General features: G+C 32.3%; 2 protein-coding genes and 1 long non-coding RNA gene across 4 annotated transcripts; 1 reads left to right on the forward strand and 2 right to left on the reverse strand.

The window, feature by feature from the left end:
- Positions 1-240: 240 nt before the first annotated feature.
- Positions 241-6,053, forward strand: LOC114380144. Of its 2 annotated transcripts, none has more exons than XR_003659655.1 (5): positions 241-1,269; positions 1,496-1,605; positions 3,772-3,820; positions 4,055-4,198; positions 5,292-6,053. It is a non-coding gene; the product is annotated as an uncharacterized LOC114380144 (long non-coding RNA). The 2 variants fall into 2 exon arrangements; XR_003659656.1 differs by having other exon boundaries at positions 1,503-1,605.
- Positions 6,054-7,427: 1,374 nt separating this feature from the next.
- On the reverse strand, positions 7,428-8,131 carry LOC114378877. Its single transcript, XM_028337469.1, has one exon. It carries the CDS (start codon positions 8,082-8,084, stop codon positions 7,650-7,652), a length of 435 nt encoding a protein of 144 aa, XP_028193270.1. The 5' UTR covers positions 8,085-8,131; the 3' UTR covers positions 7,428-7,649.
- A 1,445-nt stretch (positions 8,132-9,576) lies between these two features.
- LOC114379599 (auxin response factor 1-like) lies at positions 9,577-16,128 on the reverse strand. The gene is made up of 14 exons (XM_028338285.1): positions 15,881-16,128; positions 15,304-15,419; positions 14,809-14,904; positions 14,643-14,699; positions 14,309-14,461; positions 14,128-14,212; positions 13,143-13,233; positions 12,848-13,012; positions 12,456-12,575; positions 12,294-12,369; positions 11,721-11,886; positions 11,146-11,636; positions 10,312-10,502; positions 9,577-10,203 (listed from the first exon to the last, which is right to left on the reverse strand). The coding sequence occupies exons 1-14, from the start codon at positions 15,897-15,899 to the stop codon at positions 10,032-10,034; spliced, it is 1,998 nt and encodes a 665-aa protein (XP_028194086.1). The 5' UTR covers positions 15,900-16,128; the 3' UTR covers positions 9,577-10,031.
- Between the last annotated feature and the right edge of the window lie 3,584 nt (positions 16,129-19,712).

Genomic DNA, 19,712 nt, shown 5'->3' on the forward strand with positions numbered 1-19,712 from the left:
CCAAAACATACACAACTTAATTTTTAAAAATAAACAACTTCTCTTGTAAACAAAAAACACAAATAATTTAAAAATAAATAATTAGTAAACATACACAACTTAAATAATAAAAAAAAAAGCAACTTCATTTATCATAAAAAAAAACCAAACCTAATTTTTAAAAAAAAAAATTAAAACATGCACTACTTAATTTATAAAAATAAAATAACAACTTCATTTATAAAAAAAAAAACGTCCGTAAAACCTTCTCCGAAGTTTCTAGGTTTTCCCGGATGAACATTGCTTCTTCCGGACAAACCTTCTTTCAGGGAAACTTCTGGAAGAAGTTGTTCTCGAGAGTTACCGGAGAGAGGTTCTTCCGGATGACCATTTGTTCTTCCCGAAACTTTTCAAAACTACTTCTTCAGGAAGATTTGGAAGAAGTTTTTTGGGAAGTTTCCGGAAGAAGTTTTTTGGCTAGAAGATCCAAACGTTTCAAGTCCGCTTTTCCCCCATTTTTTATGACGACGTCTTCTACCCTACGGTTCTTCTATCCTAGGCTAAATGCTACAAAACCATTGTACATTAAAGGGGATGAGAGTTAGGGGAGACTAACCTGGACGGCAAAAACGCAGCAACAACATCAGCGCGATCGAAAATGGCAGCAGGAAGGCACGGAGGAGAAGAAGGAGCAGAAGAAGAAAAGAAAGAAGCCAAAAAGGTGGGGGAGGGAGGGAGCTGTGCGTTTTTTAAATTTTTATGTTAAGGACAAAATGATCCATTCACTAAATTCCTGGGTGCACCTAGCATGTCCCATGTTTGATTTGTGTTCCCTGAGGGTGAAGAGAAGGATGAAGAGAAAGGTTTGATGGAAGACGAAAAGTGTATGTGTCGAGTGGAGAAGAGGAAGGCAATGAAGAAAATGAAGTGCCTCAACGACCCGGAGGATGAGAGAATGCAGAGAGAGAAAGCTTGGATGGAGATGATTATGATTATCCAAAAACAGCAGCAGCAGCAGCAAGAAGAAGAAGAAGAATACGAATATTTGGCAAGGAAACGAGATCATCTTAAAGAAGGAACAATTCAGAGTTAGGTTTACCAACGAGACCTATCAAAACGACCACCAGCCAATGTCCATGTACAATGCTACATGCATTCATCTCACTGACAGTATGCACCATTCGCAGGATAATAGACCTACTACATCCAATCCCTTACCCCCGGAATCTGAATCACACACTTGGAATGTAGCTCAACAAATACCCAATTTCGGAACTGAACGTGTAGCTTGTACGTTTCATTTCAATAAATATTCCTTGTGACATTTTTTTTTCATGTAGGAGGGGAAGATTTTTGTTTCACATCATGTTTCAATTAATACTATGTCAGCATAATATTTTAACAGATTCAATAGACTGAATATTTAAAACACTTTTTCCCCCTCAAATCTTTGTTACAACTTCCAAAATCTCATACTCTAATAATTTGCATGTTCTTGCTCCTTAACCATAAGTAGTTGTCAGGCGTTATCCAAGTCTTGGCTTATGGAGCTATGTTGCAGACTAATGGTCATGACCTTCAAAGGGTTTGAGATTGTGACAGCAAGACCTTAAAAATGTCAATTCAGTAAGTTATTCTTAAAATACATTGCTGTTGCTATTGTGTTTTTTTCCTGCAGGAGGGAGGGAGGATTATACCCATAAACGTTTTTGTGTCATGTTTGGATCTACTTATGTCAATAAACCTCTGAAGTCTCTATTGCAGATCATGTTTTTCATTCTGTTTTCATGTTTTATTGGTTCTTGTGTAGATAGAAGCATTTAGATTTAAGTGCATCTCATATTGCACTTCATATCTGATGGCACATTTTGGGTGTTAATATTTTCATTTTGATACTGGGACTATATATATCATTATGAACCATAAAACTCCAGTCCTTTAGCAGGCACAGTATTTTATAAATATTGTTATTTTAAGACTCTTGTTAACTAGTGCCCTTAGGTTACTGGTTAAGATAAAACAAATGTCTTAGTTTTCATCAAACGATACTATTTTATATACAAATTATATCTAATTTTAAAAATCATTACAAATTTCAACACTATATAACTGACAAGTTTTTAGGTAAAATGGCTTTAATACCATCAGAATATTTATCATTCCTTGTCTAGTTTCAAGGCTGGTTAGCAAAACCTAAATTATAACTTGGAGCACTGGGCTCTCCATTTCATTACAGTCAAATTAACCGTTTTAGGGGAGTACTTCTGTAAGTCATCTGGAACGGATGCATCAACACCAATCCAGATGAACAATCAATCACATGTCACTTTAGATGAAACTAGTACTCTAGTTGTTTGGAATACTTCAGGCCTGTCCCTTGGGCTTTGGAGTATAATGCAGAGGTTTGGGAGATAAGAATGAAGGAAAGGTTTTACGCAGATTTCCTATGTTTGCATTGGTTTGGAGTAGAGTGTTAGGATTTCTAAATCAGTTTGTGTGAATGCAACTGTTGTGGTAGAGGATTTTATTTTTGGCTTCTCTTTTTTGTTTTCTTCCTGCCAACATTCTGTATAAAGTTGTTAATTTCACTGGAATCCAATGAGGGTACACTTTCTTTGTTTTTTCCCAATATCATTTCTTCTTTTTGATTTCCAATGTTATACTTCTTCCCATATGCCATAAGCCAAACTGTGTAGCATTTTTTTATCACTTTTGTACTATAACTATAGAGAAAGCTGAAACTGGCTTCTATTCCTCTAATTCTCTTCACATTCTTTTCTTTTTCGGGGGGAGGGGGTATGCCACTTACGATGTTTCATTTTGAAAACACAGAAACAACTAAAAGACTTATGCAAAACTTTTGACAACATAGACTGTTTTGGGTCCTGATAAGAACTAGCACTTTTGGTGCTCTCACTCTATCTTCTATAACTCTCTCTCTCTCTCTCTCTGCACACACATTCGCATCATGTGTATGTGTTCCACTCACAATATGTTTGGTAAGTTATGACTGTTTTTGAGGAAATAATCGATCCTTTTTTTATTTTTTATTTTCTCAAAAACTCTCTTAAGAAGCTTTTAGTTAAATCTCTTTTGGCCTCAAAATAAGTTTGATCGAAACCTGGGTTAGTACCAAGAGTAAGTATTGTCATATTTACACTGTTTAATAACTCTACATTGAATTTCATCAATCCTAATGTCAGATTGAAAATTTTCTTCAAATGGATTGATTTAGTCTGCAAAATTTCGTAAATTTAAAATTTACTTGAGTCAAGACTTCATTATGCAACTTCATTTTAAGATATTTTGAAAATATAAGTGATTATCAACAATATTATTACATACTTATGAATGTAAATTTGGTTATGTTAGAAATAATGTCGCGTGATTGAACGGTTAGATTTATTGAATCTGCATTATACAAAACAGTATTAAAGGATGTATAAGTGTCTTAGACTTACTTCAGATATGTGTGTGTGTATTTGGTCGGATTAATGCTTTATATTTATTACTACTTTTGGTCCTTTATATAAGAATCAGATAACTAATTTGAGACCAAGGAAAATAGTAAAGTTAGTTAATTTTAATTAACAATGTTATAAATTAAAATTTTATTCAAGAAATACCCATAAAATTAAATAGTTTAAGTGATGGTTATATTTAATGACCCTACTTGTAATTCAAGGAATAATTTTTCCCACCAATGAGTGTGACTTATATAGTTAATAGTCCAATGAATGAATCCACTTGCTTGACATTATGTTTATCTCATCTGGCTATGATTTATGGCAGGTAAGTTTTCAATTTGTTAACTTGAAAAGATGGAAGGTTGCCATATGTGGTGAGTATTTGAAATCAGGTTTCAAGGTATCCAATTATATTGATAACTAGTATCTTATATTCTTATAGTTTGTCTTTTGGATACCACCGAATGCTGCTGGGTTTAATTTGTGCAAATCATATATCCTCTTGGTTGGTTTCAACTGAAGCTTTTAACTTCGAAAAAGATGTTATAAAAATTTTGGATTGCTGAATCATGCTAACGATGATGTTCTTTTCTTGTGCATCTTAACAGACTTGTTCTCATGGAACAGCATGCAATTTTATCCACTGTTTTTGTAATCCTGGTGGAGACTATTGCTCTATTTGGTTATTCTGATGATTATGAGACTTCAAGGGAGCAAGGAAATTTGAGATTGTCAGAAACGGATTCTAACAGGTGTACTCTCACCTTTTTTGTTCCTCATTACAATTTGCAGGACATGATTGATTAACTTGGTTACTGGACAAATTGTAACCTATGTAGATGATAGTAAATTAAGCAAATTTGTGGTAAATTTTAGCATGATGGAGGATAGGGCAGTGTTTGTGATTGGTGTTGTAAATAAAGGTTGAAGGCTTTGGAACAGGATGCAACTTCTATTTAATGTTGTATTTATTGATCATCCAAAAAGATCAAGGTCAAGAATCTTCTAGAGAGAATGTGGGGAGAACATATTGATGAGATTGCTGCTGGCACCTATGATTTTGACAAGATGCTGACAATTCTGAGTTGCTTTATAGTTTCAAAATAAATAAATAAAACAATAACCAGGCCACAATGTTTTGTTGTGAATCATGTTTATAGACAAACCATTAGCCTCTAAATCCTTATTTGTTTTGCCTATGGTTTTTCTGACTCTCCCGCTGCTTCTGGCTGTCCTCCATTTGATCTACTCTCCTAACTGGGTTTTCTAAAAACCACCTATAGTAATATTATAGCATCTTTTCTACCATAGGTGCTATCCCAACTTTTTCTCCAATTCGTACATTTCTAATCCTATCTTGTCCAGTACATCCAATGTAATAATCTCATCTCTACTACATTGAGTTGATTCTTTTTGTTAGCTTTTTATGGCACGGCATTTAGTTCCACACTACATTGCATGTCTTATATTTGGATGGTAAAATTTTCCTTTGGTTTTAAGTGGTACATTCTGGCATAAATAAAATTTTCCATTTCATTCTTCCTGCATGAATCCTATGGTTTACGTCCACATATTTCTCCATTGTCTTGCATGATGGACCCTAGATAGTTAAGCTGTGACTTGTGGTGGAACTATCTAAAAGTTCCTATCAAATACAAGAAAAGTTTTTTAAGACTGCACTGTACAATTTTACTTTCTCTCTTGCTGCATTTAGGGAAACAACTACAGTTTTAGTCGTTCAATTCATTATTTATTGTATCATATTTTGTTTAATTATGTCAATATTTCTGTATATTTTTGCATGTGAATTTATACGTATTCTCATGGTATCATAATCTTTTGCAGGTAACACTCTAGAAGGTCAAGATCTAGGGAGATGGATCGGTTAAATTGCAGTAATTCTGGTAGAAGAAAACAGGAAGATGAATGAAAGCAAAGAACTCCTGATAAGGATTGGAATGCCAACTTTAAAAGGAAATCCAGAGGCAGAACTCCTGATTCTGATGCTGACAGGGAATGGTTAGAAAAACAGGAAAATAGGGAAACGCACTGTGAATACACTATGAATAGCTCATTTAACAGAAACAGGGATGACAATAGCAGAAGCCATGAAGAAGGTTCTGATGTGGATTGGGATAGGATGACAGAGAATGAAGAAACTCAAGAAAGTGGAACAGAGATAATAGGGATAGAGGAGACAAAGATATCAGAGTGGCGATGCTTCTGAATCTGACAAAGATGTGCTTGGTAGAGGAAAGATGAAAACACAACATGACTCTAGGAAAAGCTCAAGACACAGAAGATCTGGCCTTCAGGATGACTAAAAATACTATGAGAATGAAAATGTCAAAGTTGATGGAGGATGGTCTCGGAAGGACTGTTACAAGAGAGATATTGATGTGATGCACCAACGGCTTTGTATTTCATTTCCTTCTTTATTTCCAAACCATGCGCTTCTCTGTTAATATTTCAACGGCTTTGATGTGATGCACCAAAACTACCTTGACAAAGTTTTTTTTTTATATGTATTACAGAATAAAATAAACGTGTATTCTATAACTGAAAATAGATAATAATGATTATTAAAAAAAACTATAATTGTTAGAATATTGTTTTCATCATCACTATATCCTTAACATTAATTTTAATTTTGATATTATATAAAAAATTTGTCTATCAAGAAGTAGATGCAATTAAATTTCATAATTTCCTTTATTTTATTTTATTTCTTATTTTCAAATTTTGCAAGTTGCACAATTATCATTTGTTAATTTTAAATTTTTGTTAGGAGAAAATAATTATAATACCATGTCAAAATCTCATTTAAATATATTGCTACCATAAAATTTTACGATGCTTTAGATGAGATAAATGAGATAAATACGATAAGATATAAATTTTAAATACGTAAATATTTTAAATATGACTTTGAATTTAGAATCAAAAGATAATTTAGAATGATAGGATTTTCTAATGTTTTTCATATTTATCACATCTTATTTGAATTTGAAGTTTTCACATTTGTTTAATCAAGGTCATATGATAAGAGTAATATAATATCTTTGAAATTTTCAAATATTTTTATTTTTAATAGTAAGAGTTATGATTTCGTGACAAGTCCACTGAGTAGGCCTCCCGATTTGCCCGATCCAAGACGACGAACGCTTGCCTTAACATAATAACAACCCAATATATTATAACAAAAGATTATGAATATAACCTAATCATATCTTATTATAGAAAAAAAAAAAAAGGAGGAGAATCTAATCAGATCATGGATTCTCATCATATTTTTATCTATAGGAATCAGGGGATATGATCTATCATATACCATCCTTGATGATCACTATATAATGAATACTACTAAGTCTAGGAGAACGGACAAATTACACACTTTGATGTTCTGCTCTGGGTAGGTAGCTTCTAACCTTAGATGAGAAAGTCCATCTCAAAACAATTAGTAAATAAGATTAGATGTCCAATTTTATTGACCATATTCACAAGGAACAGGATCCACTGCAGTAAAAAAAAAAAAACATGACTTCCTGAGTTCCTGTAGTGTATCCCATCTCACCTTTATTTATTTAAGGCTTTCTTTTTATAATAAAGTTATTATAACAAAAAAGAAAATTAATGGATAGTTAAGATCCTATACAGTTGTAATGTCACTCCAAAGGATTCGTTCCTCATATTGGGATAGGATCCATTGCAGTGAAAAAAAAAAAAAAATGACTTCCAGCCTCGCAGTCACAGCATTATGCTACATATCAATTCATTTCCATATTTCTCATAAAGTTTCAGGACGATACTTACCCAAGTGAATACACAAGGAAAGCCGAAACTTGAGCGATACACATGAATTCAAGTAAATCTGATTAAAGCTTACTACTAGCGTCTAGCTTTACCAAATCTCCAATACTCAGTTTTGAGAAGCCTATCAAAATAAACTAGTTTACACTATAATTAATCTGGTTTACTAGATTAAGCAGACAAACATTATAAGCAGGTTTTATTAAAAGATTAATCCAACAAGTGAAAGGATGAAATAATGCACGTGATGCAACTAGTACTTATTACAACCTTTACCATTTACACTAATTAGGGTTTCTATATTTGATCTCCAAGCACTTAAAGATGCATAAATTTTTGGGGTGGTACATAAAAATCAACAAGAGGAGCATGCATGAGTTGCGAAAGCGGTAATCAAACTACTTGTCGGATGTAGAAACATGGAAATAAGCAGCGGAACAAATAAGAACCAAAGCTAAAAAGACATCCAAATTGACCAGCTGATCTTTCTGTTCGAGATGCATGAATTACCGGGACTGGAATGCCATAAACAGGTTCCGAAACTGATACCATATATTGCTGATACGATGAGTTTAGGCTGGCAATCTCTTGTGGTTGCGGTTCCGGCTCCGGCTCCGGCTCCGGGGTTGGTAAGAATGTTCCATAGTTGCTGTATTCAAAATCAAGGCATGAGGATGAAGGTAAGGGTGGAGCTGATGGTTGGATGGATGAGGAACAATAGCAGCTGCAGCAATAGTGAGGAGGATGCTCATGGCCATGGGTCTTTTTCTTCCTTTTCTTTTTGGACCACAACTTGAGTTTCTTCACAGCTTTGATCACGTTTTTCATCAAGCTTCAAATGATACGCTAAGTTATCCTTGCATATATAATATATGTCAATGCAATTACAACATCTTTGAAAACAGATGCACCGTTAATAGGAGCGCCCTCAGTAGTACATTTTCAAATATTTGACCGTTATCTATCCACTAGCTTAGTTTACGTTACAATACAGTAAACTCTCATTCTCAATTTATTTATTATGATTTTTTTCCCTGTTTTAATCAAATTTCTAATCTTTTCCGTTCCAATGTGTGCTAAAGAAATTGCCCCAAAAGTTATCCGGGTGTAAAAATCTTGATTTGGAAGGCAAAATTAAGCTTGAACGTTAAGCATCGACAAACGTACAGTCGAGAATTCAAAAATTGGATTCGCTCATCCTTTTCCTTAACTTTCCTTTTAAGCCATCGAAGACACATCATCATGACTGCACTTTTCCATTTTTGTCAATATTATCTGACTTTGATGCCTCAAGCCAGTAGAATCGAGATATTTACCCATAATAAATGACTGAGGTGGCCCACTTATCGTATTGAGATTTAAGTTTATTTTTTCTTTAACTTTAATATTTTTTTTGTTCCAGCAAAAGGTCAAAAGTTGCATTGTAGCGAGGAATATTTTTTTTCTTTTGTAAAAGATATTTTCTTACTTAACATTTGAAACAGAAAAAAAAAAGGCTGAGATCAGATTTTGTACAAGGAAATAAATGGCTCGATATACATACATTAAATAGTATGTATATAGTAGAAAGTTATATATACAGAAATGAGATGATGCATCATAACAGTGAATTACAAAAGAACCAAAAAAAATAATCCAAATGCATATACATAGTAAGATATACTTTGGTGCTGTTATGCTGCTCGCAACCAAAAAAAAACCAAAAGACAATTCTGCACGCTCGCAACCAATACAAAACTGAACAAGCAAGGGCATTGAAACTCGGTGATTACAGAGCTATGAAAGAAAGAGAAAAGCCACAATACCCCAAGTGATAGAGAACTATCCTGAGAAAGCAAGGAGTAAAAGATTTCAAGAAGAATTTGGTATGAGATTAAATTCTCTCATTAACTAAAGAGGAGAAGTGAGTAAAATTCATTTATTTTAATAAACTTTTAGACTAAGATTTATTTTTGTTTTTAATTATATTTTTGAGTTTATCTTTAGACTTGTAATGAGTTATTTTCAAGTTTTTAATTATTAGATTAGTTAGTAAGTCTTAGCCTAATTTAAGATTATTAGTAGGAATTATAAATAGACTCTTGAATACTTTATTGTCAATTTTTATACATAAAACCTTATATTTTTATCAAAGAATCCTATTTTTTTTTGTGGAATCCTATTTCCATCTTTTTCTCTAATTCAGCTTCTTTTTTTTTCCAATCTCATAAAGACCCGAATTGGTTCCCCAGTGCTAAAAATTGGATCCTCACATCATGATTCCATCGGTTGAGATCAGATTGCTACAGCTCTGCTAGGAAAAAAAATGGCTCGATATACATACATTAAATAGTATGTATATAATAGAAAGTTATATATACATAAATGAGATGATGCATCATAACAAGTGAATTACAAAAGAACCAAAAAAAAAATCCAAATGCATACATAGTAAGATACTTCGGTGCTGTTATGCTGCTCGCAACCAAAAAAAAAAAAACAAGACATTTCTGCACGCTCGCAACCAATACAAAACTGAACAAGCAAGGCATCGAAACTCGGTGATTACAGAGCTATGAAAGAAAGAGAAAAGCCACAATACCCCAAGCCCTCTGCTTTGGTGCTGTTATGCTGCTCCTGTATAGATGCAGAATACACTAACCATATGCTCCTTATAGGCCATGATGAAGGGCTTGCCAGGTACATACTCGTTTCTCTCACGTTCTACTTCCTATTTTCATGCCAATATCTATTGTATATATATATAACAACTGAAATGTTGGAAGACCTAAGACATTAGCAACCAGGCCCCACAATAGATGACTGATCCTCAGGATTGGCTACTGCTTCAGAGTCCATTTTGCTGGGTTTAACTTCTTCACTGATTGGAAGTCCTATTTTGGGTGAAAGCTTCCTCACCTCCTCTGCAGTGTAGATGAAAATTTTCCTCACAATGCTACAAAATTCACTGCAGTAAAATAGCAAGTCCGAATTTAATATACACATACAAATTTACAAAATGTTATGCCACAATAAAGTGTCCAAGTAAATGTAAGCTAGTATCAAATGATCTTACAGCCATGGATCATCCCCAACCATCATCATATCATCTTCATTATCAGTGTACACAACCTGCCATTTTTTTGTCGATCCGCAGAGCTCACCAGTGATGTCAAACATCTCTTCCAATTTCCTTAGCAGATCCTCATATCCATCAAACCGTGTTAAATCCACAGCCCTTCCAACAGCCATACCTTGCATGTGGACCTGGAATAGTATAAAACTTGCATCATAAATAATTTTATTACACTATGCAGGGATTGCCCTCTTGTCAAACAGAGAATCCTAAACTACTTTCCAGTCCAAGGAAAACAAGATGAATAAAAATTAATTGGAATCATCCAAAAAGAAAGAAGCCTTAACCCTCGCTACTTACTATAACTTTTGTGACTGTTGCTAAAGACCGTTCTAGCTAATGATTTATGGATTCTATTTCAATGAAAATGTTGAAAGATTTTTCCAGATGAACCCAATTGATAAAGATTGTGGACCATGGAAACATTGGAACTTGTAGTGTATCTGGACCATGGAAACATTGGAACTTGTAGTGTGTATCAGTGTGTGAATAAAATATATTAGATCTTCACATCCAACATTATGTTACGGACTGTGTATCAGATGATGTCAATAGTTCAGATAGATTCTAAAAACATATTATCAGGAGCTAAAAATCATCATACAATTCTATAAAACAAAGATGCAAATATGCAATACATAAAACTTGTCATACAGTCAACTAAATTAGAACATAAGAAAATTATGCCAACTGCCAAGAATGTTGCAGGATTGTAAATTAAAATGGGGAGGGGATGCAAAGTGTATTACACCAACACAAAAACAATAATACTACCTTTGTGCAACTTCTTATTTGCCTGCTCTGTGACTCCTGGGGAGACCGCAGGCATGATTTTTCAGCATCACAGCTTACCGAAGGGATATCAGATCGATTAACATTTGATGGTTCAGAATGCTGGTCAGACTCAGCATCCAAAGATGGAAGGGGGCCATCATCACCCATCCTTCCTGACAAAGTGACCATTGGTAGACTTTCTTCATTAGAATTAGAATTGTCATGTAACTGAATCCCAAAGAGTCTACAGCCATTTGCAGTCCCTTGTCTCTTCTCTCCAAATTCTTTAAGTGCTACAGGAGAAAAAGATTCTGTGGAGTTTTCCATCCTACTGGACCAATATATTGACTTGTTGGAAGCATAGCAGTTCCCACCAAAACCAAGAAAACCAGTTGCAGTGGAATTGAAATTGGTTGATGGATAGACATCTCGCCCATGTTGATGGTCACAATAAGAGAATGGTGCAGATTCAACTGGTGATTTCCATACACCTGATGCACAGAGAAAAAGAAAATTTGAGTAAAAGCAGCATGAATAACAGAATTTTATGGAGAAATTATGTATGTCCGAGCCACCTTGCAGAGAAGAATCAGGCATTGTTGAAGGTAGAATGGGAGGCCGCGATCTCTTGTTTCTTTGGGATGGCTGGGGGTTTGTAGGAGGGGTAGACACAAGTGGCTCCAATTCCCATGGAGAAACTCTATCAGGACGCAAAATAGACGATGGTTCATCCCATTGAACCTGAAATACATTATAGATCATAAGACTAATGAACCAAAAGCTGCTAAATAAATTTCAAATCCTGGTAATTTATCGAGGTGCCAGCAGGTAGTCTTTTGCCCTCATCATGCACACAAAATCTTAGCCATTTTCTCGCAGCTAAATTCACTTTTTTTTTAATAACATCTCTTTCCTTATAGGCCAGTTAATGTCTCCAACCATCAAGGAAATATCATTACTAGATTGTTCCATAAACAAAGCATCATCATTATTGACCTTTCTTAACCAATTTAAAGAGAAGGAAGAATAATGTCTGCTTTTTGGTAGTTTATACCAAAATTAAAATATACATGGAAATTTTTTTTAAAAATTGAATTCTACTGCCAAAAAGAAAAAAGAATTGGAAGTGTAAATAAAGCCTTACTAACCTTTAATGATCGCCACTCAGAATCAGCCCAGACTGACGATTTGTTATCTCCAACACCCACAATCGTTCCACTGAACCTGTATTCAGGGGGAGGGGTCAGTTTATCAGATTGCACAATGCACTAAAATCAAAATATAATTTTTCAATCAACCAGCTAGTGCACCTTCTTTCAGGAACTTCATCACCCTCAAATCTCATTTTGAATCTCATCCCAACAGAAAGTTTATGACTTCGAGCTTCAAGGTATTTGTTGACACTCACAATAAACTCAGACCGGCTAGTTCTATAAAATAAATATTGATAAGTCAGCAGAAAATCTCAATAAAGCAACAAATGCAAACTTAAATATCATCCCGATCAAGTCAAATTCTTTCACCAACAAAGAAAATTGTCCATTAATTGCACAAAAGCAGGCACACAAACATACAAATACAAACAAAACACAATTCTATGTTAGTTCAAGGTATCATTAACGTTAGCAAAACATAACAAGCTGGGCAAGAACAACATCATGAAATGAGAAAACTAATAACTACATAGCATGAAAAACAAGACCTGGGCTTGTAAAATACAGAAAACAATGTTCCTGTGGCAATGGCGTGAGATGCAGTAGCCAGAACACCCAGATGCATACTGTGACTGGATATAACAGAAGATGGCATGTTGCTTTGCTGTCTCATGAGCCTCCTAACTCCAACTCGCAGCTCTCCATTTTCACCCCTAGAATATTGCATACAAGAAAAACAAAACCACAATCACCAACAAGGAGGAGCAAAAAGCAATGAAAAATATGCAAAGTACTTTGTCTTGCCCTCAGAGGAAAGTACAATACTTCAACTGAACAACTTGCCTTAAGAATATAAATGCATCACCAGCCACTAATTTTTTGGAACTGACAAAGACACTCCACCCAGTGGTCAGTAAGTGGCGCCTGGGTTGCCCTGCATATTACTCTGCACAGTCAGGATCTCACTGACATTATGAACATCAAATCTAATCTCATCACCTCATCTAATGTTATACAATTCAATAACATAACAGCAGGGCATTCACTTCAGAACCCCCAAAGTTATAAATGTCATCAGGATTTACATCAGAGAACCTTTTCTGAAAAAGCTACTAATGAGTAAAATTCGTTCAACCCACAAAAAAATTTAGCAGACCAACTGAAAAGCTTAATGGTAAAGTAAACTACACACCCCAAAAAGCATGAGTAAATTACATTAACCACCTTGAGGTTTCAGGAAATTACACAAACTTCCCTGCTTTTTTAACTTTTACAGCAACCTCCCTTGAAGGGGAACATGGTGTAATGTTTTTCAAACAATTATGCTGTGTTTGGTTGAGAGGATGGAAATTGAAGAGAAATTTTTTAATTAAAGTAGAGTGTAGGAGGTGTGGGACCCACACAATTTATTCTCTCCCTCCCCCCTCAACCAAACACAGCATTAAGGAGGATTGGAGTAGGGGTGGAAAAAACAGGGGAATGAAGCTCTATTCTGTAAGAAAGAAAAAGTTAAGTACCTGTAGGTGAACTACCAATATGAAAAAGAGATACATATCTATGCATTGCTTAAAAGATTGATATCATAAAAAGCAAACTAATCCCTTTCCAATTACAACTCTGTACAAAAATAAAAAAATATTGAGCATGCTTGGCATTACACCCAAGTCCTAAAATTTGTTTTACTTTGAAAAAATTGTTGCATATTCCAAAGCAGTATGCTTACTTGGCATATTCAATCTGTAGAAATATCCAATGATCACACTCTTTAACAGGTTCACATGATAAAACAGTCCAAAGATTGGGGGTGGGGGCCTGGCAAGCTACATACCTCGAAAAATATGTCTAAAATGCCATTCATTCCCATGCAGATCAGTTGCAACTAATTCTTGCCATGGGGGCTGCTGAGTCATATCCTGAACAAAACATGAAAATTATATAGTAAAGGACAACTGAAGACAATCATGAACAAGTGTGTCTAATGACTTTCAGAATGAAAAAAAATTACTAACCAGTGGTGGCAAACAATCATCTGCATGTCTTCGAAGAACAGAGAAACCTCCATGAGTGCTAGTGTCAGAAGCAGTGAGTGTCTTGCAAAATGAATGGACTGTACACCTTGGAGATTCAGGCAGGGGATCATCAGGGCTTGTCACCTCACTTTGCTAAACCAACAAGACACAGAAAATTAATAAATACATAAAATGAGATTTAAATATAAAAAAAAAAAAAAAAAACTAAATGGGCAAGAAACCATATTACTGGAAAATGAGTTGAGAGATAATCGAAAACAGAAAATGTTTAAAGATAGAAACCATGTCAAGCAAAGAAAAAGAGCGCACTCACATCTGCTTCAGGAAGCAAAGTTATTTGTGCATATACTTCATCTGTTTCAGGTTCAGCCTACATGACCAAGATGAATTTAACCAGACAATATGATAGTAAAGCACAACAAATTTCCAAATCAAAACAAAAGTATCCAGTAAGATTGCAGAAGAAAATCATGACTCACTCGAAGATGAACATTGACCACTTTACATAAAATTTTAGAAGGCAGATTAAAGGAAGGCATTTGCTGCTCCAATCCCTGATTCATGGATGCCTCAAGCTATAAAATAAAAAAAGTAAACGTAAGATAAAATAAAACTTTACAATACAACAAAAATCATAAGCATAAACAATTCAATAGAGTACATAACTTAGATGAAGCAAGCAAAAGAAATGTGACCAAGCACAGCTAGTGCAGATTTGAAACTCAACAAGCAACATACCATAAACAAAGACATCTCCCACCAAAAAGCAAGGCAAGTCAAGAAAGAACAAATATTTTCCAGATAAAATTGTAAGGTGAACCGTGGCAACATCTATAAGATATTAATTGGAAACAAAACAATTAAGCTAGTAAACAAAACAGGGTTTGGAGCAAGATAAAAAAAAAAGTAGTAGCAGAAGCATCTCACTTCAATTAAAGTCAGAAATTAAGAGAACATGCCCAGGCAAGTTGTACCTGTTCCATATGACCTTGAGGGAAGTAATAAACTCTCTCCCCTTCACGCGGAAGAGTGACAAGGGGTCCAGCACAGGCATGCCACAATTCCTTGTATAAAGCATCATTGGTTGCACCTATAAAACAAAAATGAATAGGTCATGGATGACACATAAAACAAAAATTAAAGAGAAAGATACTGAAAGGGCTTATATGCTTTTAAAAATGCTAAAACTACTTCTCATCTTCTTCTTTTTTCTCATCTTATGAGATGATATAATTTTATTCAAGCTGTAGGTAGCTGTCGTGGTAACATTGTTTTGTTTTAAATGAGGAAAAAGATACGGGTGAGGGAGGCAAAGCACGAGGAACAGCAATTACGAAGCTATGTTTGAGGCGAAGTCCTAATAGTAGTGGTGTTTGCTTATATTTAGTAGCAAGCAGATATGAATGTGGAATCGAAGAGACAGTAGCAAAAGTAGAGTTGTGAATGAATAAGAATAACAAGCAGTTAGATGTGAGGGAAATATGTTAATTAATTTAGGAAGGAAGCAATGGAAATGAAATCAGTAATAAAAGTGAAAGAGTGGATCGAAACCTGGCGCAGCGGAAGCCATGTCAAAGTTATTGTGTGATGTGCCCCAACTTACTGAGAATTGAGATGAAAATGGATCCAGTCCACCAGAATTGCAGAAGCAAGTAGGTAGGGTTTACGATTTGCACAGATCGAAATTGGATCGCCGATAAGGTCGTGTTTGGTTTCAAGCCGACACGACCCCCCCTCTTTCTCTTTCTCTTTCTAATTCTAATTCTGTACACCGCACGGCACGATACTTACTTCCCGAGTATTGGTAAGTTAGTAGTAAGTATTGGATATATTCGGTTCGAGTAATAAATAAACGCGTAAATAATAATTTTTTATTTCGAGTAGTGTTAATAAATTTGTTTTTTACAGATAAAAATTCAAATTTTAATGTCTGAAAGTAAAAAAAAGTACGATAAATTTATTCATCTGTTAAATTTTATTCATCTTATTATTAATAAAAGAGTTTATATGACACATTCTTTAGAAATAAAGTTGTTTGTGTTCTACACAACTAGGGACGATAATAACTATTTATGTAAAATATAATTTAATCTTCATTTTTTTTCGAGTTGCAAGCATAAGGTTATCATAAACACTTAAAAAAATATAAAAGCAAAAATAAGTTATAACAAACATAATAATAAATATAATGTTGCTCCGAAATTTATAGTGTGACAATGACAAAATTAGTCTCATTTTTTTTTAAAGATTAACTTAATGGTTTTACATTTTTGTTTGAGTCTCATTTTGGATAAGGTATTATCATAATATAAATTTCATAGCAATAAACAAAATATGTCTATTAATCAATATTATGTTTATTATGATATTTGTTCTAACTTATGTTTTATTTTCCTATTTTTTAAGTGTTTATTGTAATGTTATACTTACAAAGATTAAAAAAGAGAGAAAATATGAAGATTAAATTATATTTTGGGTAAATAGTTATTTTCATCACGGGTGAGTAGAGCATTGACAAATTCGATCCTCAATGTGTAGCGTATGTCATTTCATTAACTATAACGGATGAAAGTTAACATATAAATATATTTGTCGCACTTTTTTCATTCTTAGGAACTAAAATTTTAATTTTCATCTTTTTGGGACAAATTTGTTCGTGCTTTATACATCAAGGAACAAAAATAATTATTTACCCTAAATAAATATCTCTTTTATTTTAGGCTTAATTACAAAATTCATCCTCGTATTTTACTTATTTCACCAAATCGGTTTTCCTATTTTTTAAATTCATTATTTGAGTCCTGTTATATTTCAAAATTCATTATCTTATTCCGCATAGTTGATTTTAACCATTGACTTTTAAATTTTAATTAGAAAGTTGATCAATATTTTCTTAAAAAATAAAAACTTAAAAAAAATATTGACTAGAACCATGGTCTTTAAAGTAAAAAAAGACACTATTTTATTACTACACTCAAATGCTCATTTAAATATTTGGTGTCAAATATAGTATTAATATAAGTTTTATGTAAAAATAATTCAAAATTTAAATTTTATTCTTTTTTAATTTATTATATTTTTATAACCTTATATATTATTTTTTAAATATAATATATAAGATTAAATTTTATTTTCACATAAATTAGAATATTTAGATTTATATAAATTTTATTTTCATTTTATATATTATATTATATTTATATTTTAAAATAATACTTGTGATTTAGTGACAACATTTTCTTATTTATATTAAGATATTCATGTTATTTATTGTAATATAGATAAAAAAAATAATTTCAATAAATCATATACATAAATATTTTTAAAAATAGAAACTACTGTAATTTTATTTAATTACACAACTTTATTATAAAATTTAATTCTTTAAAAAATTAGGTACCTAATTAAATAACGTTAAATATAAACAAGAAAATATTATTATAATAAATAACAAGAATATCTTAATATAGGTAAAAAAAGTATTATTATTAAATCATATATATATATATATATATATATATATATATATTAAAAGATAATAAAATACTATGATTTTATGAAATTATAATTTATATAAAAAATATACATTAAAGATAAATTTTATATTATATATTTACTATATAAAATAAGTTTTGAATAATGTGATAAAAATACATAAAATTATAAAAATATAATATATAAAATAAAAATAAAGCTTATATAAGTATAAATATTGTAATTTATGTGAAAATAAAATATAATATTATATATTATATTTTAAAAGATAATATACAATATTATAAAAATATAATAAATTAAAAAAAATAGAATTTTGAACTATTTTTGCATATAACTTATATTAATACTATGTTTTACACTAAATATCCAAATGATTATGTAGGTATAGTGGTAAAAGAATATGTCATTCACTTCAATGATCATGGTTTTAAGTTCTTATTTGTAAAAAAATATTGGTCAACTTTCTATTTTAGTCAATGTTTAAAATTTAGTTGTTAATGGTTAGTCAACAATTAAAATCTACTTTGGGGACTAAGATAATAAATTTTAAAATATAGAGAGACTCAAATAAGAAATTAAAAAAATATGGGAATCAATTTGGTGAAATAGACAAATTAAGGAAACAAATTTTGTAATTAAGTCTTTATTTTATTTCATCTCTTATACGCTCTCTACTGTGTAGAAATCACACTGAATAATGAATCACTCATTTTAGCGTGCTTGGTAGAGAAATGATAAATAATATTAAAAAAATATTTTTTTATCATATTTTTTACATTTTACTCTAATTTTTTAATTTTTTATCTTATGTTTTTATTTTTATTAATAAGAGAACACTTATGATAATCTTGAAAACATGTATACAAAGAAATAAACTTGACCAAAACTGTGTCATGTCGATAGAATCAAAGTTATTAAAAGGAACGTGATCTTAACCGCGGACGACTCCGATAGAACCAACCCTATCAAGTTCTTACCCCAAGAACAAATGAAAAACTCTTACAATAGAGAAATTCTCAATTTTCATTAATCTTTAAATTATGTCTTTTGAGAGTAAAAAGTTCTCTATTTATAGGTTAATCTTGAAATGTCATAATAAATTTTTACTAGTATGTATCTACTGAATGCATTTGTAATTACATGCCACTAAATGAAAATAATATGACAATAAACATGAAAAAAAATTCTCACACACCACTAAATGACCTAGAACATTCTATAAACATTTAGTAAGACTAAGAGAAAATAAAAAGTCACCAGAAAATTAAGCCCAAAAAACACTATGAAAATTACAAATAAAATGACAAAAATTAGACTTATTATTAACTAATCAGTCTAACATTAATAGTCTACCAAAGTTTATTAACTCAATCCATGTAAATTGAGCCTCCCAAAGTAATTATTCAAGTTGGCCTCAAATCATCTTCATCAATTCATAGAAAAGTGACTTAATTAGATGCAACCCTTGATTCACATGGTCTACTTTCTCTTTAATCTTTAAAATCAAGTCTTACAATTCATTCTCTTAGTCTTTACTTTATCATAGGACCTTTAATCCCATATAAAAGGATTATTAGACAGACTCGCTACACATTTATTATTTATTCTCTAAATTAATCACACCCTAAAACAAAAATGTCAAAATAATTATGTTATAACTTTCTTTTTAAAGTTAATTGAGATTAAATTTAACTGTTTTTCAAACATTCATTAATTTATGTCTTTTCCGTTAGGCATTATGTATACTATTTTTCTCAACCTATTTGGTTTCACATTCTATTAAATGTTATTAGCCCCATTCAACATATTTTCATGTTTCCTTGCTTTCTTTATCGTGAACATTGTTTACACATTTATACTTGTAAACTTATCACAGCAAACAAAG

This window comes from Glycine soja, chromosome 12 (assembly GCF_004193775.1).
Source record: "Glycine soja cultivar W05 chromosome 12, ASM419377v2, whole genome shotgun sequence".
Lineage (NCBI taxonomy): Eukaryota > Viridiplantae > Streptophyta > Magnoliopsida > Fabales > Fabaceae > Glycine > Glycine soja.

Excerpts from the sequence above, each read along its gene's own strand:
- LOC114378877 (XM_028337469.1), bottom strand. The coding sequence starts at position 8,084 with ATGAAAAACGTGATCAAAGCTGTGAAGAAACTCAAGTTGTGGTCCAAA.
- LOC114379599 (XM_028338285.1), bottom strand. Across the intron at positions 14,462-14,642 it reads CTTTGCTTCCTGAAGCAGAT|CAAAGTGAGGTGACAAGCCC; the intron begins GTGAGTGCGCTC and ends TTGTTGGTTTAG. Across the intron at positions 10,503-11,145 it reads AAATAAGAAGTTGCACAAAG|GTCCACATGCAAGGTATGGC; the intron begins GTAGTATTATTG and ends ATACTATTCCAG.